Source organism: Micromys minutus (assembly GCF_963924665.1).
Source record: "Micromys minutus genome assembly, chromosome: 6".
In the NCBI taxonomy this organism is placed as follows: domain Eukaryota; kingdom Metazoa; phylum Chordata; class Mammalia; order Rodentia; family Muridae; genus Micromys; species Micromys minutus.
The window spans coordinates 72182176-72209949 of NC_137975.1; the positions used below are offsets into that span (position 1 = coordinate 72182176).

At 40.6% G+C, this 27774-nt stretch overlaps 2 protein-coding genes across 2 annotated transcripts; one reads left to right on the forward strand and one right to left on the reverse strand.

Annotated features, from left to right (window-relative positions):
- Positions 1-557: 557 nt before the first annotated feature.
- Positions 558-1215, reverse strand: LOC308421563 (small ribosomal subunit protein eS8-like). The gene has a single exon (XM_080917968.1). The coding sequence runs from the start codon at positions 1204-1206 to the stop codon at positions 580-582; it is 627 nt and encodes a 208-aa protein (XP_080774094.1). The 5' UTR covers positions 1207-1215; the 3' UTR covers positions 558-579.
- A 25547-nt stretch (positions 1216-26762) lies between these two features.
- Positions 26763-27716, forward strand: OR2W1 (olfactory receptor family 2 subfamily W member 1; the record flags this gene model as incomplete). Its single annotated transcript, XM_080917960.1, has 1 exon — positions 26763-27716. The coding sequence occupies one exon, from the start codon at positions 26763-26765 to the stop codon at positions 27714-27716; it is 954 nt and encodes a 317-aa protein (XP_080774086.1).
- Between the last annotated feature and the right edge of the window lie 58 nt (positions 27717-27774).

The following is a 27774-nucleotide window of genomic DNA, read 5'->3' on the forward strand; positions in this document are numbered from 1 at the left end:
GCTTCCCTGGACCAACCGAAGGGCAGCACCTACCTTGCACTAGGCCTATCCCTCTCTGTGCCCCAGCTACTCGCAGCACAGTCTCACCAGGCCTGTGTCCCTGGATCTCCGCTGTTCCTGGTGGCAAATGGCCTAAGCATTTGGTCTGCATGCCTCTTGTTGGTGTTTTAATCTCTGGGAGCTCTGGAGGGTTTGGTTGCTTGATAATGTTGTTCTTCCCATGGAGTTGCAGACCCTTTCAGATCCTTCAGTTCTTTCTCTAGCACCTTCATTGGGGTCCTTGTGTTCAGTCTGATGGTTAGCTGCAAGCATCCTCAACTGCTTGATTTGTTTTCTAAACTTCTTTTAAATTTCAGTATCAACAGGTACTTTTGCATCCAAAGTAATTTTTAACTCTACTTATATTATCTTATTATGTTATTTTATTATATTACTGTTGTAAATAATAATAAAATTCATATTAAAGTAAAAGTATATAAATACATGCTGAACTATTTTTCAATAGCATTTGTATTTAACTTTCTTTTTTTTTTTTTTTTTTGAACAGCAAACACCTTTATTACATGAGCTATGAATGGTTTATTTGCCTTTCCGGGCTTTGATCTTCCCCAGATAGAACTCCAGCTCCTTGCCTTCGAGAAGGTAGCTGTCTGCTCTGCCACACTGGCCTGGTCTTGAGGCAATGCAGGCTAGAAGCTTGCCCTGCTGGAACTGCTCCTCTAGAAGACTGCTGATCTTGGCATTCTTTTTCCTTCCATCGTATTTCTTTTGGATTTTCTTCGATCGTTTTTTGTTTAAAATTTCTTCCTCCTCAGGAGTCAGCTTGACCCCCTTCTTGCGGCCCAGGGGCAGTGCATAATGGGACTCGTACCACTGCCGGTACGGTGTGCTGTCAACAAGCACAATGCAGTTCTTCACCAGGGTCTTGGTGCGGAAGAGCTCGTTATTGGATGCATTGTACACAACATCAATGATCTTTGTTTTTCGAGTACAACACTCAGAGCCCCAGGAAAAGTTCCCCACATCCAATCTCAAAGCCCGGTACTTCTTATTGCCTCCTCGAACTCGGACTGTGTGTATGCGGCAAGGGCCAATCTTAGTGTTAGCTGCAGGCCGTCCCAACTCATACTTCTGCTTCTTGTGGTAGGGTTTTCTCTTACCCCCGGTCTTGCGGTGCTTGTGCCAGTTGTTCCAAGAGATCCCCATCGCTCGGCGCTGGCTGTATTTAACTTTCTTAGAAGCTACAGCTGTACATATTTATGGTGTTCAATATTATGTTTTGAATTAAATATATTTTTACAGTAGTTAAATATAGTAAATTAACAGATGTATTCTCTTGCAGTTAGCATTTTATGATAAGAACATTTAACATTGTGCTATTCAAGACTTTACTGTAATTGATTGTAGTTAGCCTGCTGTACAATATCTCTCTTGAATTTATTCCTCCCAAGTATAATTATGTATCCTTTGACTAACAATTCCCTATCACCCCTGCTCCCTAACACTGGCAACCATGATCCACTATCTGTTTCTATTTGTGCAACTTTTCTTTTTCTCTCTTTCTATACAACAGTCTTCTTGTCTACAGTTTGAGCATGTGGCTGACTATTGCCACTCTAAGAGGCAGTGAGTATGGATAAATCAAGTTGAACTGACCAGAAATTTTCCTATTAATTTTCATGACTGTTTCCATTCATTTTTGGGTAACTCAGTCAACTAGGTCTGGTTCACACTAAAGACAAGTTGTTAAAAGCCAAGCTATACTCCTTTGAAAACCAAAAGCAAGTATCCCAGATTCCAAAGGCAGATGTTATAAAGATATGTCCCTTATTGGAGGTTCTGCTGTGGGGCTACTTTCATCTGAACTAGATAAAAAGTAATTCTGAGAACAATTTGGAAGCATTCACGGGCAGTTGTGAGCAGCCTTTGTGGCATAGGAGCAAAGTGGACATCTGTACCTTCACTTCAAAGCTAAAAGTTCTATGCAAACAGGGTGGTGGCTAACCTCGGTCCTCAACACTAAGCACATACAAATCATAGTCAGCTGCAAATCACAGTCAAAAGCAGTCACATATCCCCACACCTGGGATTAAAATTAAAACATATTCTTAAAGAAACAAAAAAAATCCAGAATTCTTACTACAATAACATGAAATAAACTATCATCAAACTTGAACAGGTCAACCCAACATGAGGAAAAAAGTCACAAGAACACACACAAGAATCAGAGACCCCCTTGTCACATCATAAGTCCCATAAAAATAATTACCATATTTATTGTCCTAGGTCTGGCTTACTTCACTCAAGATGTTTTTTTTTTCTAATTTTATCTATTTGCCTACAAATTTCATGATGTCATTTTTTAAAATGTTGGACATTATTTAAATGTACCACATTTTCCTTTTCCATTCTTCTGTTGAGGGACATCTAGGTTGTTTTCAGTTTCTGGGTATTATAAATAAAGACACAATGAACATAGCTGACAAACTGTCCCTGTGGTAGGATGGAGTGCCCTTTGGGTATATGCTTAAGAGTGGTGTAGCTGTGGATTGTATGTTCATGACAAAAAAATGGTCTACAATTCTCTTTCTTTGTTGAGTCTTTCAATGGTTTGGGTATCAGGTTAACTGTGGCCTCATATAATTAATTAGTCAAATGTCCCTTCTGTTTCTATTTTTGGAATGATTTGAAAAGTATTGTCATTAACTCCTTCTTGAAAGTCTGGTAGAATTCTGAAGTAAAATCGTTGGGTCCTGGGCTTTTGGGAGTTGGAGGAGGGGCTTTTAATGATTGTCTATTTAAATTGTTTAACTGATCTTGACTGGTGGTATCCATGGAGAAAATTACCCAACTGTCAATTTCGTTGGTGGAGTACAGGTTTTTAAAGTATGTCCCTGTGATTCTCTGGATGTCCTTTCTGTCTGTTGTTATGTCCCTTTTTTCATTTCTGATATAGTTCATTTGAATTCTCTCTCTGGTTGATTTTCTCAAAGAACAAACTCTTTGGTTCATCAATTCTTCATCTTATTCTTTTTGTTTCTAATTTATTGATTCAAGCCCTGAGTTTGATTATCTCCTGTCATCTATTCCTCTTGAGTATGATTAGTTCTTTTTGTTCTAGAGTTTTCTGGTGTGCTGTTAGGTTGCTAGTATGAGATATCCCCAATATTTTATAGTATTTATTTAATGTATATGAGTGCACCACTGCAATCTTTAGACTCACCAGCAGAGGGCATCAGATCCCATTGTTGTGAGTCACCATGTGGTTGCTGGGAATTGAACTCAGGACTTCTAGAAGAGCAGTCAGTGGCTCTTAACCACTGAGCCATCTCTCCAACCCATTCATTTTTTTAAAAAATAGGCTTTTATTGCTATAAACTTTTCTCTAAGCACTGTTTTCAATGTGTTGCATAATTTTTGGCATGCTGTGTATTCATTCATATTCATTGAATTCTAAAAAGTCTTTCATTTCTTTATTTCTGTTTTTGTAGGGCTTTTTAGTCGTTTCTGAAAGAGCAACCATTCTGAGCGTTAATACCTACTGTCAATTACTGTACAAACAGGGAGACCATGATCAAAGCCCCATCTCCCACCCCACAACCCTTTAGTGCCTCTGTAACTTGGAACACAGCAGGCAACATGAATGTTATTACTTTTTTGGGGGGTCAGGGAAATGGGATCAAAAATTAGATAGCCATATACTTTAAGGAAACAAGTAATACCAAACTATGTAGTCATCAAAAACCCCTTATACTAAAAATCCAGAACCTGCATACTGATGAAGCAAACTATGTGTCTGTAACTCAGATGGTGAGTCTGGGAAGAACTGGCTTTGATCTTTCTGGTCAGTTTTTGTTTGGATCTTAGGCGCCGGTGCCAAAGATGGCTCTGCCTTGAAGGAAGAGGCTTCCAGTAAACACATCGCAGGATCTCAGGGTCCCTTCCACGGTACCACCGTTGGTCCACTCTCTCCATGCACATTCTGTTCTCCCTCCTCCAGTCTTCACCTTCATCCTCCTCCTCTGCTTTTGTCCTGCTCTTCAGAATCCTTTTTGTCATCGTCCTTCTTTTGCTCCGAAGCTTCCTTCTTGCCTTTCTGCTCCTGCCTGTAGGCTTCCAGAGCTTCTCTCAATGGTGTTACGAACCGTTGGAACTCCCATGGCTGACAGCACATCACTAGCATTGAGAGTCTTGAGCCTCCCTTTCATTGTGAAGTTATTGGCACAGAATGTGGCATACAAAACGAAGACACTAGGGCACGGAAGATGGCGCTTCGGGCCTCCTTGGAGAAATTGACACCATCCGGGAGTGTCTCCTTGATGATCCTGGTAATGATGGCGTTGGACAAATTTAGGTCCTTAGGCCTCTCCGCCATTGCCTACGCTGGGGCCCGACCCTCCTTCTCAGGTTTCCTCTTCGGACAGTTCTGGTGTCTGGACTTCCCTGTCACTAAAATCTCTCTTGAAGTTCTTAATGCTCCTTTTTGTGCTGTATATTTAGTTTGTTAACTATATGTCACAGGGAGTTTCATTTCTGATATTGTCTGCCTAGTGTGCTGTGCTTCTTACATGTGTATGCATGTGTCTCCTTAGTGTTTAATGACTGAATAAAACTCCATTGTGTAAATGAACCACATTTGCTTTATCTATTCTTCAGTTGAGGGACATCTAGGTTGGTTCCAGTTTCTGGCTACTACAAATAAAGCTGCTATGATCATAGCTGAGCAAGTGTCCTTTTGATACAGTAGAATATCCTTTGAGTATATGCCCAGGAGTGGGATTCTTTGGAAGATTTAACAAAATGGGGGAAACCCTCCTTTAGAGAGGACAGCAACTTCCAGCACTGGACTAGATACAAGGGGGTCTATGAGAAAAACTGTTGCCTTTGCCTGTGTGCCTTCAGTGCTTGATGGTAAGCACATCTACTCCACTGTTATCTTTGTTGCTATTATTCTTCAGTGTCAACAGAACCAGCTTCTTCAGTGTTCAATATTGCCTACAGACTAAAAATCCTGCAGGCCTTTGATACTAAGTCAAGACTACCAATGCACTGCCTTTGTGAACTGAGCAGATACTGTGTTCAGCCATTTTTAGACTACCCAACCCATATTGCAAGCCATATGTAAGCCAACATAATAAATACCATTTGTAATACATATTTATTCTCTCCCTTCTGCTCTGCTAAAGGAATTTAAAAAGGAAGGAACACTACCAAACTCCTTCTACTAATTCTGAATTTCTCTATGTATTAGTAACACTTTTCTGATGCAATAATAACAAACTAATAAATAGGCAACTTGAAGAAATTAGAGTTTATTTAGTCTTAAAGTTTCAGAGGGAGAGTTCATAATGGTGAGGAAGAAATAGCAACAGGTGCAGAGACAGAAGCTGAGAAATATCTTCAACCACAAATCCAAAGCAGGGCAAGAAAAGTTGAATGAGGCAAAGCTATAAAAAACTAATGATATACTTCTTCCAGCAATCCTCCACTGCATGAAGGTTTTTAAATGTCCCCAAACAGCAACACTAACTAGGGACAAAGTGTTTAAGACCTGAGTTAATGGAAAACATTTCCCATTCAGTCCACCATCCTGGTAACAAAAATAATATATAACAAAAAAAGAAACTATAAACAAATTTTCCTAAGGAAAATAAGCTAAAAAAATTAATAAAATTATTTCAAAATAACTTAGCCAAAGAGAGAAAAGGTTCAAATTAATAAAGTTGGAGATACAAAAGGAAAGACACAGACACATAGAAAATTCAGAGGACATTATAAGGACATACTGTAAAAATCTAAATTCTACCAAAGTGGAAGATCTAAAAGAAATGGGTACATTTCTTTACATATATGACCTTTCAAAGTTAAATCAAGATTAAACACACAACTTGAGCAGGCCTATAAACCCCAGTGAATTGAAAACAGCAATTAAAATCTTTCAACTAGAAAAAAATTCAGGGCCAAATGAACTCAGCACAGAATTCCATCAGACCTTCAAAGAAGAACTAATGCCAATACTCTTCAAGTTATTCTGCAAAATAGAAATTGAAAGAGCATTTCCAACTTCTTTTCCCCCTTTTTTATTTATTTGTCTCTCATACAACACAGCCCAATGACATCCTCCCTTCCTTCTATTCTTCCCAGTCTCCTCCACCCCTTCCTCCTTAGACTCACTGCTCATTCAAAAAGGGCAGACCTTCTAGGGATATTGACTGAACATATATCAAGATACAATAAGACTAGGAACAAACCCTCATATCAAGACTGGATGAGGCAACCCAACAGGAAAAAATTAATTCCAAAGAGCAGGCAACAGAGTCAGAGATCCCCCAGCTCTTGTGGGGATTAGAGTAGCAGAATAAACTCCATCTTGTTATTAAGACCTCATTCTAAATTAACTCTACTAATAAACTCTGGCAAAGTTTTTTTCCAGCCACTTGTTTCCCTGAACCCTACAATTCTTCTACCTGAACCAGACTTAAATTGTCCACTAAATCAATGTGCAAGGTTCTGGCCCAGATACACCATACCTGGCCTGACTTGGGGGACTCTCCTCTGGCTGAGGCAGAGCAGACCTGGTTTATGGAAAGAGCAGCTTCATCCATGAGGGACAGAGGAGAGCAGGGGCAGCAATGACTACAGAAACAGAGGTAATCTGGATTCAGTTTCTTTCTCCAGGCACTCCAGCTCAAAGGGCTGAGGTATTAGCATCAATACAAGCCCTCATCATGAGAAAAGGACTGGCTGTTAGCATATGCAGGAACAGCCAAATATGCCTTTACAACTGTCCATGTGCATGGAGCCATTTACCATGAATGACGGCTCCTAATAGCAGAAGGAAGAACTGTCAAAAAAAAAAAAAAAAAAAGATGAAATTGTACAACTCTTTAAAGCCTTCTGGCTGCCAAAAAAAAAAAAAATGGCAATCACTTATTGCCCGGGGTGCCAAAAATGAATAGCACCAGTGATTAGAACTAACAACCTGTCCTACAAGGCTGCTAGAGAGGTAGCCTTACAGGAAATAGCCATCTCTGTACTGGCTACCATCCTACCTGAACCATCCAGAGCAACCAATATATACAGAAGAAGAAATAAATGGGCTGAAAACCAGCCCATAAGTCAATGTCTAAAGGGCTGGTGGTGGTTGACTAAAGGTGCTAATATTTCCTGTCTCTTTAGCAAGAACTATTCTCAGGAAAAACTCAGAGTCACCCATATGGGTGTCTGATGAATGGCAGATGTGGTCAGACCACCCAAAATTACTTTCAAGGATATACAGAGCACTCTTGAGAATATAGTGATAAACTGTAAAGCTTGCCAATTTGACCAATACCCCAGCAATCCCAAACATTCAAGTTCCAGACTTCAAGGTAAGAGATGGGGGCCTATTGGGAAATAGATTTTACAGAGGTCAAGCTAGAAAAGTATGATTAAAAGTATCTGCTGGCATTCGCAGACATTTTCTCTAGATGGACAGGGGCATTCCCAACCAAGGCTGAGCAAAGATAGGAGCCATGAAACTGCTGCAGAATATATTGCCCAGGTATGTATTTCCTCATGTGATAGGGTCAGATAATGGGCCAGCACTTGTGGACCGATAAATCAGAATGTAGCAAAGTTTTGGAAATTGGATTGTGCATACCAACCCCAAAATTCAGGGCAGGTAGAAAGAATGACTATATCATTAAAAGAGACCTTAACTAAATTAGCCTTAGAGATTGGTTGAGACTGGGTGATGCTCCTTCCCTTTGCCCTATATTGGGTAAGGAATTCTCCTTACCAGATGGGACTAACACCCTTTGAAATTATGTATGGTAACCCAGCCCCATTGTACCCAGCCTACAATTGGCAGCCATTCCAGAACTGGAACATGACATTTAGGGTCAGAATAATCCGATGTCTCATAAACATGTTTGGCCTAAATTATGTGCCTCCTATGAAGCAGGCCCAGTTCTGGAACTGCACAAGTTTTAGCCAGCCAACTGGGCCTATGTGAGATTTCATCAAGGTGCACTTGAACCCAGGTGTAAAGGACATAACATCATCCTGTTGAACATGCCAACTGCCATCAAAGTGGATTAAATCACTGCCTGGGTACACTACATTCATGCCAGACCTGCTAACTTGCTCTCCCCCAAAAGAAAACTACCTGGCTCCAGCTGTACCAGAATGGAAGGTTCAAAAGGGCACCAACTCCCTCAAGTTAAAATTGACTCAGTCTCGAAACTGAGTCTATAGTCCCTGCTAATTGTATGTATTAAAGCCTCTAACCCACAACAGCCTTTTGATTTAATTTGGGTGACTGGAAATCCTGAGATTGGCTATTACACAATCAGCAGAACCCCTCTGGTCAATGATGGTGACCTCAGGGTCACTCTCCTATCCTGTTGCATCAGGAAAGTTTGTGGCCCAAGTTCAAGTTTAAATAAAGACTCTCAGAGTTGTGAGTCCTGGTGTCACTTGGGGTTTTCATGATCTGGCCACAACACAGTTATTGTTAAAAGTCCCACAAAACTCCAAGCTACACAACCACAACATATCTGTAGAGGCTGCCACTTTCAGTCTTTGTGAACCCCTATAAGCCCTGATTAATTGATTCTGTGGACTATGTTCTCCCTGATACCACAACCACACTAAGAATCAACAAAAAAAGAAAACTATAAACCAAAACCCATACAAACATGGATGTAAAAATTCTCAATAAAAAACTTGCAAACCAAATTCCAGAACACATCAGAAAGATGTTGGCTTTGTCTCAAAGAAGCAGGGACAGTTCAACAAACATAAATCAATAAACACAGTCCACCACATAAACAGATTAAAAGACAGAAACCATATCAACATCTCATGAAATGAAGAAAAAGACTTTGACAAAATACAGCATCCCTTCATGATAAAAGTCCTGGAAAGACTAGAGATGAAAAGGTCATATCTCAATATAATGAAGATGATTTACAGCAAGCCCACATCAAACACCTAAATAAAAAGAAACTCAAAGCATTTCCAGTCAAAATCAAGGAGAAGGTAAGTATACCACATTCTCCATACCTGGGCAGTATAGTGCCTGAGGTCTCTGCTAGAGCAACAGGACAACTGAAGGAGATAAAGCAGCTACAAAGAGCAAAGAAAGAAGTCAAAGTATACTTGCAGATGATATGGCATTATACATAAAATACCCTAAAGATGCCAGCAGGAAACTTTCACAGATAATAAGTACTTTCACCAAAGTATCAGGTTACAAAATGAACACAGAAAAAGCAGTGTTCTCCCTATATACAAATGACAAACATACTGAGAAATAAATCATGGAAGCAAGCCTTTCATAAGAGTCTCAAAAAAACTATACAAACATTTTTTAAAAAGCAAAATAACTTGGAATAGCTGTAACAAAGCAAGTCAAAGACCTAATAAAATGAAAATTTTAGTATACTGAAGAAAGAAATTGAAGAAGACACCAAAAAAATGAAAAGACTTTTCATGTTCATGGATCAGTAGGATTGATATTATGAAAACAGCCATCCTACCAAAGTTCTAATAAAATCCATCAAAAAACTACAATAATTTTATACTTCACATGGAAACACATGTACAACCAGAACAAAAGCAAAAATCACAATAGTCAAAACAATACGGAATAAAGAATAATTGCCAGAGGAATCATCATTCCAGATTTCAAGTTATACCACAGTCCTATAATAATAATAATAATAATAATAATAATATGGCATGGTATTGGCATAAAAAAAACTCATTGATCAATGGAATGGAATTGAAGATCCATATATAACTCTTGGTACATAAAGAAACCTGATGATTTTTTACAAAGAAACCAATGTACATGCTGAGCAAAAGACGTCATCTTCAACATGTCAAACTCTATGGCTGCATGGACAAGAATGAAAATTGATACGTGTCTGGGCTGGAGGGATGGCTCAGTGGTTAGAGCACTGGCTGCTCATCCAGAGGTCTGCAGTTCAATTCCCAGCAACCACAGAGTGGCTCACAGCAATCTGTAATGGGACCCGACACCCTTTTCTGATGTGGCTCCAGCTGCACATGTAGCAGACGATGGCCTTGCTGGGCATCAATGGGAGAAGCCCTTGGTCCTGCCAAGGCTCAACACCCCAGTGTAGAGGAATGTCAGGGTGGGGAGGTGGCTGGGTGAACATCCTCATAGAAGCAGGGGGAGGGGTATGGAGGTGAAACAGGGAAAGGGGACAACATTTGAAATGTAAATAAAATATATCCAATTTTTTAAAAGTTAAAAAAAATAAGTATGATGAAAGAAACCTTTAAAAAAGTCCCGCTATGACACTTGGTCTGGCACCCAAAGGACTCTGCATCTCACTACAGAGATACTTGCTCCTATTTATTGCTACTTTGCTCGTGTTAGCCAGAAACTAGGAACAGTCTCCCTACATTATTTAATTATACATCAACTAACTAATGTATAATTAAAATGTGGTACATTTACATAATAAAATACTATCTAGCAACTAAGAAAAATAAAATTTTCAGGTAAATTTATAGTGAGGTACCATCCTAAGGGAAGTAATCCAGACCCAGAAAGAAATATATGACATATTTTCTCCTGTGTGCATATGTTAGCTATAGTGGTTTCAATATGCTTGGCCCAATGGGAATTTCTACTATTAGAAGTGTGGTCTTGTTGGAGGAAGTGCGTCATTCTGTGGGCAGGCTTTGAGGGCTCCTAGTGCTCAAGCTCCGCCCAGAAGACTCAGCCTCTTCCTGGCTGCCTTCCGATCAGGATGTAGAACTCTCAGCTTCTTCTCCAGCACCATATCTGCCTGGATGCTGCCATGCTTCCTGCCATGATGATAATGAACTGAACCTCTGAAACTGTAAGCCAGCTCCAATGAAATGTTGTGACTTACAAGAGTTGCCTTGGTCATGGTGGCTCCTCACAGCAATAAACCCCTCACTAATACATTAGCTTTTAAGCTTTAGTATGTGTGTTTAGTTCAGAATATTCACAGAGGTTAGGGAGTTAGTAAGAAACTGAGGCAGGGGTAGGTAAACCTCCAAAAAAGGAGAAATGGAATATAGTCTGAAGAATAGATAAAGATAAAATTAGGAATATTAGATGGGGAGGAGAACGGAAGTAGAAAGATAAAGGAGGTGATTTTGGAAAGGATAGGTAACTAACACTAAACACCTTTTTAAAAGCCATATGAACCATACTACTGTAAAAGCTACCAAAGTATATACTTACGTAAAAGGAATTTAAATAAAGTTACCATATAATTGGGGATACAAGGCCACATACAAGTGGACATTATTTGCTACTAAATAAAACTCCCAATATCAGGAATGGGTTACATCCTTCTAAGTCATTGACCAAAGTGTTCCCAGAAATAATCCCTCCAAATATTACAAGCGATTGCCAATTCTGTTGGTTACTCTCCACAACCTGGTGGGGAGTTCCTATTACTGAAGATATGACATACATAGGTCATAGAACATTGAAAAATTGAGCTGGCTCTCAAATGGAAGCTTTACCACCACTAACTAGCAGGCATCATGCTGAAAGGCACTATGCGCGCTACTAAAGTAGAAAAGTAATCAGCAGTCTTGATCAGTCAAGAAGCCAGTTAGTTGCAACAGCAACCTGTCCTCAGGACACCTACCAGTGCAGTGGTAACACAGTTATGGAAGTAACCAATCACTTCTCCATTAGATTGAAAGCTCACTCCATGAGATAAAGCCTATACTGTTAAAGAGCCCAAGAACCTGAGTCTACATGTTGCTATGGGCTGTAGGGAAATTTTACTACATTAATTCTGTTAAGCAAACAGCAACACAAGTACTGGGTTTTGGGAGTCTCTCTCTCTCTCTCTCTCTCTCTCTCTCTCTCTCTCTCTCTCTCTCTCTCTCGTATTCCTTTTTTATTATTATTAAATACTCTCTGTATTTACATTTCAAATGTTATCCTCTTCCCCCACCTGGCTCCCTTTCTTCCGCCCCCTCCACTGTCTCCAGGAAGGTGCTCCCTCTCACTATCACCCTCTTCACCTCAGTACCTTGGCACTCCCCTACACTGAGAAAACACACTCTCACTGGACCAAAAGCCTCTTCTCACTTTGATGCCAGACACTATATCTTCTGCTACATATGCAATTTGATCAGTAGGTCTCTCCATGTGTGTTCAATGGCTGGTGTTTTAGTCCCTGAGAGTTGTGGAGGATTTGGTTGGTTGATAATGTTGTTCTTCCCATGAGATTGCAAACCCTTTCAGCTCCTTCAGTCTTTTCTTTAGCACCTTCACTGGGGTCACCGTGTTCAGTCCTATTGTTAGCTGCAAGCATGCTCAGATGTATCTCTGACTCTGGCAGAGCCCCTGAGGAGGCATCCATATCTGGTTCCTGCCTGTAAGTACTTCTTGGCATCAGCAATAGCGCTCGTGCTCGGGTAAACACGAGTACTGCTAATGATGTATTTATATCTGCCAAGCGGTGTCTTGCTTCACCTTCATCTCAGAAGCTTCTTCCTACATGACAGTAATTAAGACACACATCCACAATAAAACAATGGACAGAGAGGGAGACATTTTGGAACATCAGCTATAAATGAGATGTCTTTATGAAAGTCCTCCCCTCTAAGCTCAGGGAACTATATGAAAAAGGCAGAAAAGACAGAAGTGTTGGGTGATGCTAAGGAAAAAGCATCTTTCAGACACAAGAGTTATAAGCATATAAACTCTTCTGGTGTGTCTGAAGACAGCAACAGTGTACTCACATACATGAAATAAATAAATGTTTTTTAAAAAAAAGAAACTGAAATTTAGCACTCCTACTTGCCCCTGACTGGACAAAAGCAGGAAGTATGTAGCTCTGTGGATACTGTCTTTAAAAACCCCTTCCTGATGTAACTCAAGATTGGCTAATATTTAATGAAGCTCATTTCAAATTTGGCTCAAAAATTGTGGTGGTATATAGTCAGACTTTTAGCTATTTTGTGGTTTCTTTTGACTTTTGACTCTTCTCTGCCCCTCTTCTTTTACGCATTCAACCCCCAAATACTGGATAGGAGGGAAAAGAAGAGATAAAGGGAAAGAAGCAACATTAGTGTTAGACTACGTCCTGCTGATTGGGGCATCAAAGTTCTTTTGATCTATGCCACCATCAACCAACAACCCACACAGCCTCTTAGAGTCCTAGCAACTATAGGCCCTCTAATGAGTCTCCAGAATTCAAAACATCACATAGTCACAGAAACTATCTGCAGCTGGCAAAGTCACACCACTGCTAGATCATGAGGCAAATCATAGTCATCTGCTCTGGACAATCTGAAGCATCCCATATCCCACACCTGAGATTAAAACAAAAATGTATTCTTACAATACTTCTGTGTTTTTTAAAGAAAACAAAACTCTCACTACAATAGTGGTCTCCTTCTCACCAGGAGAGATTAACATTTTCCAGAGGCCCCATAGAGATCAGACCACTCACATAAATTCTAAAGCCAGACCTTCACCCCAGGACTCCAGGCTGAAGGGGCTGTCTCGGGAGGTGCTCCCTTTGAAAAGCTCCTGTGCTGTCAGTTTCACAGACTATCAACATGCACTAGAGTGCTGAGAAAACGCAGCAAGCATGCACACAGCATCCCTGATAAGTCATCCTAATTTTCTGCTACACCTAGTTGTGCTAGGATCCCTGTCTTGGATGAGAAGGGGTCTGAGAAGACACCAATGCTCTCCTGTCAAGGGCAGAAAGGAAGGAGTTACACTGCCCACCTGAGGTTCTTGGTCAAGTTCTGTGTCTTGTTTGACTTGTCTCTGGTTTCATTTTTCCTGTCTCCAGTCTCTTGCATTTTCCGTGTTCTTTATTTATTAGTTCTACTTGTCCTACCTCTTCCCCTACCACCTGCCATTACTTGACATGGCTGCTTTGGTTTCCAAGGGCTAAGAATTTCTTATCTCTGAGACTTCTGGTCACTGGATTTACTTTAACAGAGACTCAAATGTCTTTGGCATGTGGGAAATATTAAAGTTGCTTTATGCTGTTCTACGCTATTGAAAACTTGTCTCTAGGGTGTAGTTGTGGTTCTCCCTGATCTAGACCTAAGCAAGCTTAGTTAAGTTTCCTCTCAGACAGTGGTGAGTTACATGTAGTCCCCGAAACTGGCTTGGGGCTTGCCCTGTCACCTAAGGAGCATTTCAGAAACCGAGGAGCATCGTGCCTCCCTGAGGAGAGCTGAGGGGGCCCCAGGAACAACCTTTGTTAGAACCTTTCCCCGCCAATCTCTTAGCAGGTCTGCCTGGGGCATCCCTGACCTTCACTGTCAGACCCACAGCTCTTCCCAGCTTCCCAAGAAGCCTTTGGGGCCCCAGGGGTGTCCAGCTTAGAGCCCCCTCCAGCCAATTTCCTGCCCATCAGGACCACCCAGGCCACAACCAAAAAAAGATGAGCAATTTCCTGTTCCCTGAGATGTACTACCAGGGTCAGCCTACCAACCCAGGGAGTCCTGCTGACATCAGGATCATCCAAAAAACACCATGAGCAGAGATAGCTAAAAAATAGCAGAAAAAATACAACCAACATAAACCAGAGCAAAATGGCACCACCAGAGCCCAGCTATCCTGCTACAACAGAGCCTGGATATCTTAACACAGCCTAAGCAAAAGATGATTATCTTCAATCGAATCTTATAAAGATGGAAAAGGCCATTAAAAAAGGAAATTTTTTTAAAGTTTCTTAAAGAAATATAGGAAAATTCAATCAAACAGTTGAAGAGGGTAAATAAAACTGTACAAGAACTGATAATGTAAATAGAATTAACAAAGAAAACACAAACCGAGGCAATACACAAACCGAGGCAATCCTGGAAATGCAAAACCTAGGAAAGAACACGAAGTAAAGATACAAGCATCACCAACAGAATACAAAAGAGGGAAGAGAGGATCTCAGGCATAGAAGATATGTTACAAGAAGATATGACACAATAAAATATAACTCATCAGTTAAAAAAAATGCTAAATCTAAAAACTTTATGACACAAAACATCCAGAAAATTTGAGACACTATTAAAAGACCAAACTTAAGAATAATAGGACTAAAAGGACAGAAGGAACTCTCAATCCTTAACATATATGCTCCAAATACAAAAGCACCCACATTCATAAAAGAAACACTACTAAAGCTCAAAAAATACATTATACCCCACATAATAATAGTGGGAGACTTTAATACCCCATTCTCACCAATGGACAGATCATGGACACAGAAACTGAACAAGGACACAGAAACTAACAGAGACTATGAACCAAGTGGAATTAATAGATATCTACAGAACATATCATTCTAAAACAAAAGAATACACCTTCTTCTCAGCACTTCACGGAACCTTCTTGAAAATTGACCACATAATTGGACACAGAACGAGCCTCAATCGATATAAGAAGATTGAAATACTCCCATGCATCCTTTCAGATCACCATGGTCTAAGGCTGATCTTTAATAACAACAAAGACAACAAAAAGCCCATATACACATGGAAACTAAACAATGCTCTATTAAATGATAGCAGGGTCAAAGAAGAAATAAAGAAAGAAATTAAGGATTTTCTAGAATTCAATGAAAACGAGAACACGACATACCCAAACCTATGGGATGGAATGAAAGCAGTACTGAAAAGAAAACTCATAGCTCTGAGTACTTCCAAAAAGAAACTGGAGAGTGCATACACTAGCAACTTGACAGCACAATTGAAAGTTCTAGAAGAAAAGGAAGCAGATACACCCAAGAGGAGTAGACGGTAAGAAATAATCAAACTCAGGGCAGAAATAGACCAAATAAAAACAAAAAGAACCATTGAAAGAATCAACAAAACCAAGAGCTGGTTCTTTGAAAAATTAACAAGATTGATGAACGCTTACCCAGACTAACTAGAGGGCAAAGAGAGAGTGTCCAAATTAACAAAATCAGAAAGGAGAGTGGAGAAATAAAAACTGAAACTGAGGAAATTCAAGAAATCATCGGATCCTACTACAAAAGCCTATACTCCACAAAGTTGGAAAATTTGGAGGACATGGATGAATTCCTAGACAGATACAAGATACTAAAGTTAAACCGGGACCAGGTAAATGACCTAAATAATCCCATAACACCTAAAAAATAGAAGCAGTCATCAAAAGCTTCCCAACAAAAAAAGCCCAGGTCCAGATGGGTTCAGTGCAGAATTTTATCTGACATTTATTGACAACATAATACCAACTCTCCAAACTATTCCACAAGATAGAATAAGATTGAATAATACCTAACTCATTTTTTGAGGCTACAATAACCCTCATTCCTAAATCACACAAAGAACATGCAAGGAAAGAGAACTTCAGACAAATCTCACTTATGAACATTGATGCAAAAATACTCAACAAAATCCTTGCAAACCGAATCCAAGAACACATCAAAACCATCATTCACCATGATAAAATAGGCTTCATCCCTGGGATGCAGGGATGGTTTAACATAAGGAAATCCATCAACGTAATCCACCATATAAACAAACTCAAAGAAAAAAAAACACATGGTCATCTCACTAGATGCTGAGAAAGCATTTGACAAAATTCAGCACCACTTCATGTTAAAAGTCTTGAAAAGAACAGGAATCCAAGGCCCATTCCTAAACATAATAAAAGCAATATACAGCAAACCAACAGCCAACTTCAAACTTAATGGTGGGAAACTTGAAGCAATCCCACTAAAATTAGGGACTCTACAAGGCTGCCCACTCTCCCTCTACCTACTCAACATAGTACTGGAAGTCCTGACTGGAGCAATTAGACAGCAAAAGAAAATCAAAGGGATACAAATTGGAAAGGAAAATGTAAAAACATCACTTTTTGCAGATGAAATGATAGTGTACTTAAGTGACCCCACAAATTCCACCAGAGAACTCCTACAGCTGATAAACAACTTAAGCAAAGTGGCTGGATATAAAATTAACTCAAACAAATCAGTAGCCTTCCTATATTCAAAGGACAAACATGTGGAGAAAGAAATTAGGGAAAAGATACTCTTCATAATCATCACAAAAACTATGAAATACCTTGGTGTGACTCTAACTAAGCAAGTGAAGGACCTGTACGACAAGAACTTCAAACCTCTAAAGAAGGAAATCGAGGAATATCTCAGAAAATGGAAAGATCTCCCATGCTCATGGATTGGAAGGATCAACATTTTAAAAATGGCCATTCTACCAAAAGCAATCTACAGATTCAATGCAATTCCCATCAAAATTCCAACCTAGTTCTTCATTGAGTTGGAAAGAGCAATGTGCAATTTCATCTGGAATAACAAAAGACCTAGAATAGCGAAATCCATCCTCAACAACAAGAAAACATCTGCAGGAATCACTATTCCTGACCTCAAGCTATATTACAAGGCAATTGTGCTGAAAACTGCATGGTACTGGTACAGAGATAGGCATGTGGATCAATGAAATAGAATAGAAGATCCAGAACTGAGCCCTCACATATATGGTCACCTGATTTTTGACAAAGGAGCTGTAAACATTCAATGGAAAATGGACAGCCTATTCAACAAATGGTGTTGGTCCAACTGACACTCAGCATGCAAAAGAATGAAAATAGACCCCTTTCTTATCTCCTTGTACAAATCTCAAGTGTAAGTGGATCAAAGATCTCCACATTAAACCAGATACACTGAAACTATTAGATGAGAAAGTAGGAAAAACCTTAGAACACATAGACACAGGAGAAATTTTTCTGAACAAAACACCAATGGCTCAAGCTCTAAGGTCAAAGATTAACAAATGGTACTTAATGAGATTGCAAAGTTTCTGTAAGGCTAAGGACATTGTCAAGAAAACAAAACAGCAGCCAACAGAGTGAGAAAAGATCTTTACCAACCCCACATCAGATAGACGCCTAATATCCAAGGTACACAAAGAACTCAAAAAGCTAGACACCAGAGAATAAAACAACCCTATTAAAAATTGGGGTACAGACTTAAATAAAAAGTTCTCAATTGAGGAATATCGAATGGCTGAGAAACATCTAAGGAAGTGCTCAACATCCTTAGCCATCAGGGAAATGCAAATCAAAATTACCCTGAGATTTCACCTCACAACAATCAGATTGGCCAAATTCAAAAGTCAGATGACAGCAGATGCTGGCGATGTTGTGGAGAAACAGGAACACTTCTCCACTGTTGGTGGAGTTGTAAACTGATACAACCACTCTGGAAATCAATCTGGCGATTCCTCAGAAAATTGGACATTGAAGATCCAGCTATTCCACTCTGGGCATATACCCCAGAGACAATATACAACAAAGATGCATGCACCACAATGTTCATAGCAGCTCTATTTATAATAGCCAGAAGCTGGAAAGAACCCAGATGACCTTCAGTAGATGAATGGATACAAAAATTGTGGTACATTTACACAATGGAGTACTACTCAGCTATCAGAAACAATGACTTTAAGAAATTCTTAAGAAAATGTATCCATCTAGAGAATATCATCCTGAGTGAGATAACCCAGTCACAAAAGAACAGACATAATATGCAGTTACTAATAATGGGATACTAACCCCAGAAAGCTCTGAACACCCCAGAAACAACTCACAGACTGGGTGAAGTTCAAGTAAAAAAAACAAAAACAAAAAACCAAAAAAAAACATTATGCTCAATCCTTACACACCAAGAAAACTTTGTCTAATTCCGAGTCACATCCTGTTTTACATGTACTTTTTGCTCATTGTAACTAGTAAGACCTTAAAGCACAGTATCAAACCTTTGGGGGAAAAAAATCCAAGCACTGACAAAAATGTATTCGTATACATTTATGCAAAAATGCTTAAAATCTTTTATCTTTGTTTTTTAAAATAAAGTTGTTCCAAAAAATAATAATAATAGGACTAAAAGGAGAAGATTCCTACCTCAAAGGCCCAGAAAATATCTTCAACGAAAATCAGAAAAAAAAAAAATTCCTAATCTAAAGAAAGAGATGCCTATAAACATACAAGAAGCTTAAAGAAATAATCAGGACACTAGATGTACAGAGCAAAGAATATTAAAAGCTGCAAGAGAAAAAGGCCAAGTAACATACGAAAATAGACCAATCAGAATTACACATAACTTCTCCACAAGAGTTTAAAAGCCAGAAAGTCTTGGGCAACTGTCTTGCAAACCTTAAAAGACCACAGATGTTAGTCCAGACTACTATACCCAGCAAAACTTTCAATTACTATAGATGGATAAAACAAGATATTCCATGACAAACTAAACTTAACCAATATCTTTCCACTAATCCAGATCTACAAAAGATAACAGAAGAAAAGTCCAACCCATGAGGGTAACTACACACAAGAAAACACAAGGAATAAGCCAGTAAAAGCAAAAGACAACACACACACACACACACACACACACACACACACACTTCACCAACAACATCAAAATATCAGAAACTAACAATCATTAATATCTGTCAGCATCAATGGACTCAATCCCACTTAAAGAGACACAGGCTAATAGAGTGGATGTGTGAACAGGATCCATCATTCTGCTGCTTACCTAATGAAATAGACTTTCAACTAAAAGTCATCAAGAGACAGATCATACTCATCAAAGGAAAAATTCACCAAGAAGACATCTTGATTCTGAACATCTATGCCCCAAATGCAATAGCACTCACAGCCATAAGAAGAAATATTACTAAAGTTTACATCTCACAGCAAACACCATACATGAGCAGTTAGAGTGTAAACACTCCACTATCACCAATAGACAGTGTATTTACATTTCAAATGTTATCCCCTTTCCTCCCTCTCCTATTCCCCTCCCCCTCCCCTGCTTCTATGAAGATGCTCCTACTCCCAACCACACACTCCCACCTCATCACCCTGGCATTCCCCTACACTGAAGAAACAAGCCTTCATGAGACCAAGGGCTTCTCCTCCTATTTATGCCAGACAATGCCACCCTCTGTTACATAAGCAGCTGGAGCCATGGGTCTCTCCATGTGCACTCTTTGGTTGGTGGTTTAGTCCCTGGGAGCTCTGGGGAGTTTGGTTAGTTGATATTGTTGTTCTTCCTATAGGATTTCAAACCCTTTCAGCTCCTTCAGTCCTTTCTCTAGCTCTTCCACTAGAGTCCCCATCTCAGCAGAGGATGGCATTGTCTGGCATCAATAAGAGGAAAAGCCCTTGGTCCTGTGAAGGGTTGTTTCCCCAGTGTAGGGGGGATGCCAGGGCTATGAGGTGGGAGTGGGTGGGTGGGGGTGGGAGCATCTTTACAGAAGCAGGGGAGGAAGGAAGAGGGAAGGAAGGAGATAACATTTGAAATGTAAATACATAGAAAATCAATAAAATAATAACAAAAAAAAACCTCTATTGACTTGTAGGACAGTGGACCAGGCCAGGATACTTGGTAAGGTCAGCCTTCCCAGTACCCAGGCACCTACCAGAGACCATAGGCAGCTCCCTGCTCCCTACCAGATTCTTGGCCTGAAACATGTGCCACACTTCCCACATAGGAAATGTGACCTGTGGTCATATAGCTGAAAACAGAGTTCCCCATGCTAATGAGGCATCTAGAGGCCCTGGGGGTTTAGTCAATAAGCTTCCCTTCCCAGACATTCCCTCCTGCAAAAGGTATTTAATTTCTGGTCCATCCTGAAAAGGTGGTATACACCCATTTTCCACAATGAACAATCAATAAACAGTTTGGAGCCAAGGACTGTTTCTTCTATCAGGAACCAGTGTGGGGAGCATAGAGAAAGCCTTCACCTACAGACCCACAGATAACATCTTCTATAGAAGGCCTCGCTGCACATCCAGGCAACTTCAACCAAGCTAAGGACAATCACCGATGAGCTAAGCCAGTTACCATTACCCTGTCCCTAGACTTGTCATCCTTAGCCCGATGGCCCAACTCCATTCCGAGATCCTGAGACCCAAAAGTGTCTGGATGTCTAGGAGTTTGGGAGCCTCCAACCCTGGTCCCCCCACAGGTCCTCAGCCCCTCTTTGTTCCCAACTCCATGCAGTTTCCCGAGACAACTGGATGCCTGGAGTCAGGGATCTCCAAATTCATCCTCCCACTGTAGGCTGCATTTTCCCACTGCCTGAGTGGTGTGCGGGCACTTACCTGGAGCCAAGCACCCTAAGGCGGCACAGGGTAAATGCAGTGCATCCTCTCTGCATTGCATTTGTGGGACAAAATGCAGAACCACATTGACTTATCTCTAATTTCTCTAAAATATCAAACCTCTGGGTAGAGTTAGAGAGGAGGGGGAGAACAGGGAGAGGCAAGGGGAGGGGGGAGAAGAGGGAGGGGGAGGGAGAGAGGGGGGATATCATTGTGCTAATCATTGTCATCAAAACTGAAATGCCGGATATTTTGAGTTTAATTTGTTTTTCAAGCAGAAATGGAGTATTTCCATAGGTAGACTTCTGTCGTGAAATTCAACTTAAACTACACATCTATTTGTAAGGAAAGAGGATGGCCGAAGAATGTTCATGGGAAAAAAGAGAACACAGGTGAGTGCCTCAGATCAAGAAGAAACACGAGCAGTTCAAAGGTACGTGGAGGCTGGATAGACAAGTGAACCACGAACTGGGTTCATATTCTTCAAACATTTCATTGATCCTTCGAGTTTCACAACGTGCGCTCCAACCCCTCATCTCCCCGTTGCTGTGTATCCACTTTACAAATCCCCCACAAACGAAAATAAAAAACAACAAAAAATAATAAAGGAAGCATAAAGAACACCTCACTGTGGAAACTGCGGGGTGTCACAGTGTGTCCCACAGTACACCTCTCTGTCCGCACGTCTTTACCTGAAAATGTTCGTTGCAGTGACCTTCGGTCTGGTTTGAGGTCTCTGGCTTCTGCTACACAGTCAACACTGGATCCTCGCCATGGGAGACTCCTCTCCTTTTTCCCGTTGCTGCCCTGAGTCGTGGAGCTCCTGCAGCTTTGGATCACCAGGACTGGCTCTTTCACACGCTCCAACAGCTTATAGATGAGGAATATTTGTGTTTGTAACAACTCAAAGTCCTTGATCTGGACCTGGGTGGTAGCGGAGTCGGTCAACCGCCAACACTCCCAATATCTGTACCACCGATAGGCTCCCCAGACAGCTCCTCCGGTGGTACAGCTAGTATGGGACAGGGTCAGCTGTCCTGCTCTCAATTCCTGTGTTTACAACACCAACTCCAGCTCCACCCTACAGCCACCAGCACACCCAGTTACCTCAGCAAACGAGTGATGAGCCCGCTCTCCTCAATGCACACACTCATGCTTTCAAGGCTAGCACACCGGCACTCCTGCCACCAGGGCCAGCTCCACTGGGCAACATGTAGGGTCTGTTTCCTGGGTGCTTCAGCAAGTGAGGGGTGGGGCCGGTTGTGCACAGCCCCTGAACATCTATGTGATCCCAGATGGCTGCCCATACCAGGAATGCATACAGGATTTACAGTGGTAACATGAGCCCTGGACGTCCACATTGAACCCAGCTTCTGCATGTCCATGGACCCAGATATATCCCTCAGTGGTAGCACGGGCTGAGGGACTTCAGCATGGCCTCAGGTGACAGGACTGGCTACTCACAACAGGATATTTTTCTCCAACCTTGCATATGCGTTTCCATATCTCTTCATACTCAATGTACCTTTTTCTCTCCCATCTCTACACCACACACTTACACATTGTACTGGCTAGTGCTGCAGGCAGGTCACGAGGTGAGTAGGCCTCTGGTTGTCCATAGCCTGCCCATGTGACATGGTGGTGGTTGTGTCTCTGTAGGTCTACAACACACTTCTGCCTTGTGGTGGCAGTCCTGTCTCTGGGAGTATGTCCCAGCATGTGCCTCCTGGCATGAGAATTGGCAGGTCTCTGGATGACTCTCTCCTCCCAAGCTGTGATGCATGGGAGCAGGTTGGCATCTCCTGGTTCTAAAGTTCTTATGGCAATATACCTAATGTTGTCTAAAGAGTACATGTACAAAAATGCACAAACTATGAACAAAACCTCAAAGGAAACAATTGAAGAGGAAAAACATCATCTTGAGTATTTATCAAGTATTGGCATAAGCCTTCTCCTAACTGATAAAAAGTAAGCATCATTGAAGCACAAAGTGCCACATGGGTTCAAAGCATAAAATATAACTTTTGTTTGAATGGTTACTGTGTACCAAGAGAACTCATACATATCTCAAACTTGCCTGATCTTTATAATAAAATGTTAGGATGTGTCCATGTACAATATAGATGTTAAAATAATGCTGAGGGAGGTAAGCAACTGTCTCAAATTTATGTAACTGATCATAGGAACCACAAAGACTTCAAGCTCAAAACTCTGCCTATGGTTGATCCATCTAAGAAATACAATGTAAAATGGTCCCTTCCATGCAGAGGAAAACAATGTACGTTCTTTTCTCACTCAGTTTCAAGAAGCCATTCACATGTGATCAATGGCAATTGATTTGTGTCATTTTATTAAAGTAGTTCATGGCTACATGGAACAATATGTCAAGGTAAAAAACATAGCTGATGATTACGAACTAATGCATAAAGCTCTTCAATGGACAGACATGCCCAGGACCTTGGATTTAAAAAGTGCCCCGGGAGACAACAACAAAACTGACAGGAATGGGCACCAACATGTTTAGTCTCACAGCATGGTCACCAAGACAACTGAATCAAAAAGCAGATATAATGACCCTGGACTTCCTGCCTGGAGCTGAGCAGCACACACCTGCCCTCTCAGAGACAACAGCACTACCTGGCTATCTGGGGAACTACTGAGACCTACAAGACAGAGGTGGTGAAAGTGAGGTTGCTTATTTAACTTCAGCTGCTCAAAGAAAACTCACTTCTATCTTCAGTGTGCTGGCATGAAAAGGCGTTTTATATAGGTAATTTCTGTAATAATATTAGTTTTTCACACATACATGAAGAGAACACATTTGATTTCTAATGCATTCATAGCCTAGAAAAGCTAATTCTGCAAATACAGCCTTTAATCCTCTGGCCTTCTGCTTTCCTGCACACACTGCAAGTTTTCCAACCGTGAATTTATCTTAGTAAAATTCCAAGGCGACTATGCCAGTGCCCCATTGCCTCAACTTTCCACAGCCCCTCAGGAAAGCCAAGGGAAGGCTGGTACTCTGGGCTCTCAGACAATACTGCAAGGTGTTGTTCAATGTTTATTCTGGACTATCTGCTTGGTTTTCATGTCTCTCTTCAATCACAACATGTTTTCATCTTCTTCTAAAGGTAAAGGAATCAAGGAGAGCCCTGACAGCTGGAGCCCTGGGCTGGAGTCACAGAGACCACACTCTCAGGGTAGCATCCGCACAGAGGCACTACCCAGGGATGGAGAGACAGGCTCGGGCCAGGAGAGGGAACACTGAAACAGTCCTGCTCTCAGTATCCTGGACCCCAGCAATGGAGAGGTAGGACATCAGGGACCTTGTATACTTGAAATTGTCATTTCATTCTATGGCTTATCATCACTTCTTCAGTAATGTCCCAAAAGATAAGAATAGATTTGAATGGAAAAATACAGTAACTGTGCATGATTTTCTATTGTTTAAACTGTGACATTTTATTGAAAATAGTTTTTCTTTCGTAAATGCATTATATCCATAGTTTCTCCTCCATTCACTTCTCTGAGACTATTTTTTGTATGTTAAAAAATGACAGATAGCTATGTTGGGGAATATATCAGATATAGTGAATAGAGAACAGACCCTGCTTTCTGAGATTTCCAGTGTTTGAAAGAATGTCAGACAGTCTTTATGCATGATTAAAACTTACTTTTATACCAATTTGTGTTCCCTTAAGTTACTCTAAGCCACTCATGGCTTTTGCTCAGTGATTTTTTTTTTTAGCCCCTACAATATGGGTTTGTATTATTCCTAATATTTTTATTGGAAAATTGAATCCAGCAGTATTCTTACTTTCTTCTGATATAACATAGTAAATGATTGGGAAAGATGAGACAGACATAAGAGATTTATTTTTAAGTGTGTAGGGGATTCAGTTGTGCCATGCTTAGAAGAAAAGAAATAGTCACAGAAAGAACATTCAACACTTGAGTGTCATTGAAGTACCACCTAGAAGAAAGCAGCCCTTCATAGTTTCTAAGGTCAGTGACAGAGTGTATTACAATTTCTGTAAACAAGCAGTGCAGTGGAGAAAGTATTTATAATGGGATTATGATCATAGAACTGTTTGTCAACTCCTCCTCCACCAGACCAGGAAATGCAACAAGACCTGTTGAATAAGGGGACTGTTTAAATACATAACGAGAAAGTAGAGTCAAAACACACCAAGCTAAAGGACACAGAAATGGACGGATAGAGCATCACACTCAGAGAACAAGTAGTTTCCATGTTCTATTTTGAGATTCATGCATTCATACTAGAAATTCAGACTGAGAACACGGCCAGTAAGACCCTAAGTTCTCATGAAGCAGAGTGATTGATCCATGATCAGATGAAGCAACCAACATGTCAGCTCAACAGTCTGTACAAATGACCTAGCAAGGAAGGAAACCTTTATTAAAACAACAGGTACCACAAGCTCACCTTCCCTGGCTTGTCCCCAAAAGAGGATTCTGTGTAATTGGCAGGTGTCACACAGTCAATGCTTTTCTTCTAGAATTAAAACCCTGGAACACAATTCCTTTAGCTCCATGTCTATTGGCATCCTGTAAGATTTCTGCACAGGTACTCAGTGAAAAGGATGTTTCTGACTTCTAACATGAGCCTGTTAACCAGTCTGTGTATTCAAAAATACACTAAAAAATTAGTAATTTTCCAAAGAGAAGAAGATGCAGAGCTTTGAATAGGAATGGCCTTTGAGATGCTTGGGAAAAGGGAAGACAGTGGGTGTGAAAATTGGCATGTAGGGTTTGAATGATGTTTACACACAAACCAAAACATGCAGGTGTAAAAGGTAATCATCTAAAATGAGAGTGTTTCTAAATCAGCTGATAATTGTTGAGCACACACCTGAGAAGACCTTTGTGAACCCTGTGACCATGTGACAGTATAAGACAAAAATCTAGACAAGAGATCTTACAGGTCTCCTGAGTGTGACAGTGACTGAAATTTTTTGAAGTGGACTATATAAACCATTTTCTATTCAAAGTTATTAGATTTAGTAAGAAGAAAAGCTAATTATACTAAACAATAGAGAATCTGAGGAAATCTTCTAGTCACTCACATAGTAAACTGAAGTTCACGAAGCTCTCTGAGAAATAGAAAAAAGAACAGAACACTTTTACTTTTAATCTGACTTCAACAAAATAGCTAATTTTATACATTAATTCACTAATCAAATAAGAAAGTATCTTTCTTCACTGTGTTCTAAGCTACCTTCTCAAGAAACCAAAGGGTCAGCTTCTTTTTAAAATCCTATCATATTTACAAACTTTCAAATATGCTCATGAGGAATTCCATATCAGGAGATAAGAGACATCTCTTCAAGGTCCCTAAGAATGAAAGAAAATCTAAAATTAAGCTCATTTGCATTTAAAGATTTCTCAGCAGGTACAAGAGGAGTTGACTAAAATGGGCACCTGGTGTCCATTAATTCTTTCAATTATTAACCTAAATGCTTTCCACCTGCTAAGTCTGACTCTTACCAGTTACTTCCATTGGCTACAGTAACAATTTATTTCTTGTTCTCCTCCTTGTCACTCTGCCACTGCTTTCCCTCTACCTCCCTCTGCTACTCTTTTTACTGTAGATTATAAACACCAAAAGACTATGGACCCAAGCAATTACAGCACTTTGCATGTTTTTATCCTGCTTGGCTTCTCTGACCACCCTCACCTGGAAATGATCCTCTCAGGAGTTGTCACCTTCTTTTACATGGTGACGTTGGTGGGTAACACCGCTATCATTCTTGCATCCCTCCTGGATCCCCATCTCCACACACCAATGTACTTCTTCCTCAGGAACTTATCTTTCCTGGATTTGTGTTTCACAACAAGCATTGTCCCTCAGATGCTGGTTAACCTGTGGGGACCTGAAAAGACCATCAGCTCTGTGGGTTGCATTGTTCAGCTCTATGTGTATATGTGGCTGGGCTCCATTGAGTGTCTGCTCCTGGCTGTCATGTCCTATGACCGTTTCACAGCTATCTGTAAGCCCTTGCACTACTTTGTAATCATGAATCCACGTCTGTGTATCAAGATGATAGTCATGGTCTGGACCATTAGTTTGGCCAACTCTGTGGTATTGTGCACACTCACTGTGAATTTGCCTCGATGTGGACACAACGTCCTGGACCATTTCCTGTGTGAGTTGCCAGCCATGGTCAGGATAGCTTGTATAGACACCACAACTGTTGAAATGTCTGTTTTTGCTCTGGGCATTGTCATTGTCCTTATGCCTCTCATTCTCATTCTTATTTCCTATGGCTACATAGCCAAAACTGTGTTCAACATGAAGTCAAAGGCAGGACAACAGAAAGCAATGAATACCTGTGGATCTCATCTCACTGTGGTCTCCATATTCTATGGAACTATCATCTACATGTACCTACAACCCGGTAATAGAGCCTCCAAGGACCAGGGCAAGTTCCTCACCCTCTTTTACACCATCATCACTCCAAGTCTCAACCCCCTCATTTACACCCTAAGGAACAGAGACATGAAAGATGCACTGAAGAAACTCATGAGGTTTTACCACAGATTTGCAGAAATACGGAAAAACTAGAAGCCATTGGAAAATACTGCAGTGAAGGAAGCAATGAAGTCTCTGGTTCAGATTTAAA

Bases quoted from the DNA above. Each gene is read 5' to 3' on its own strand.
- LOC308421563 (XM_080917968.1), bottom strand. From the start codon at position 1,206: ATGGGGATCTCTTGGAACAACTGGCACAAGCACCGCAAGACCGGGGGT.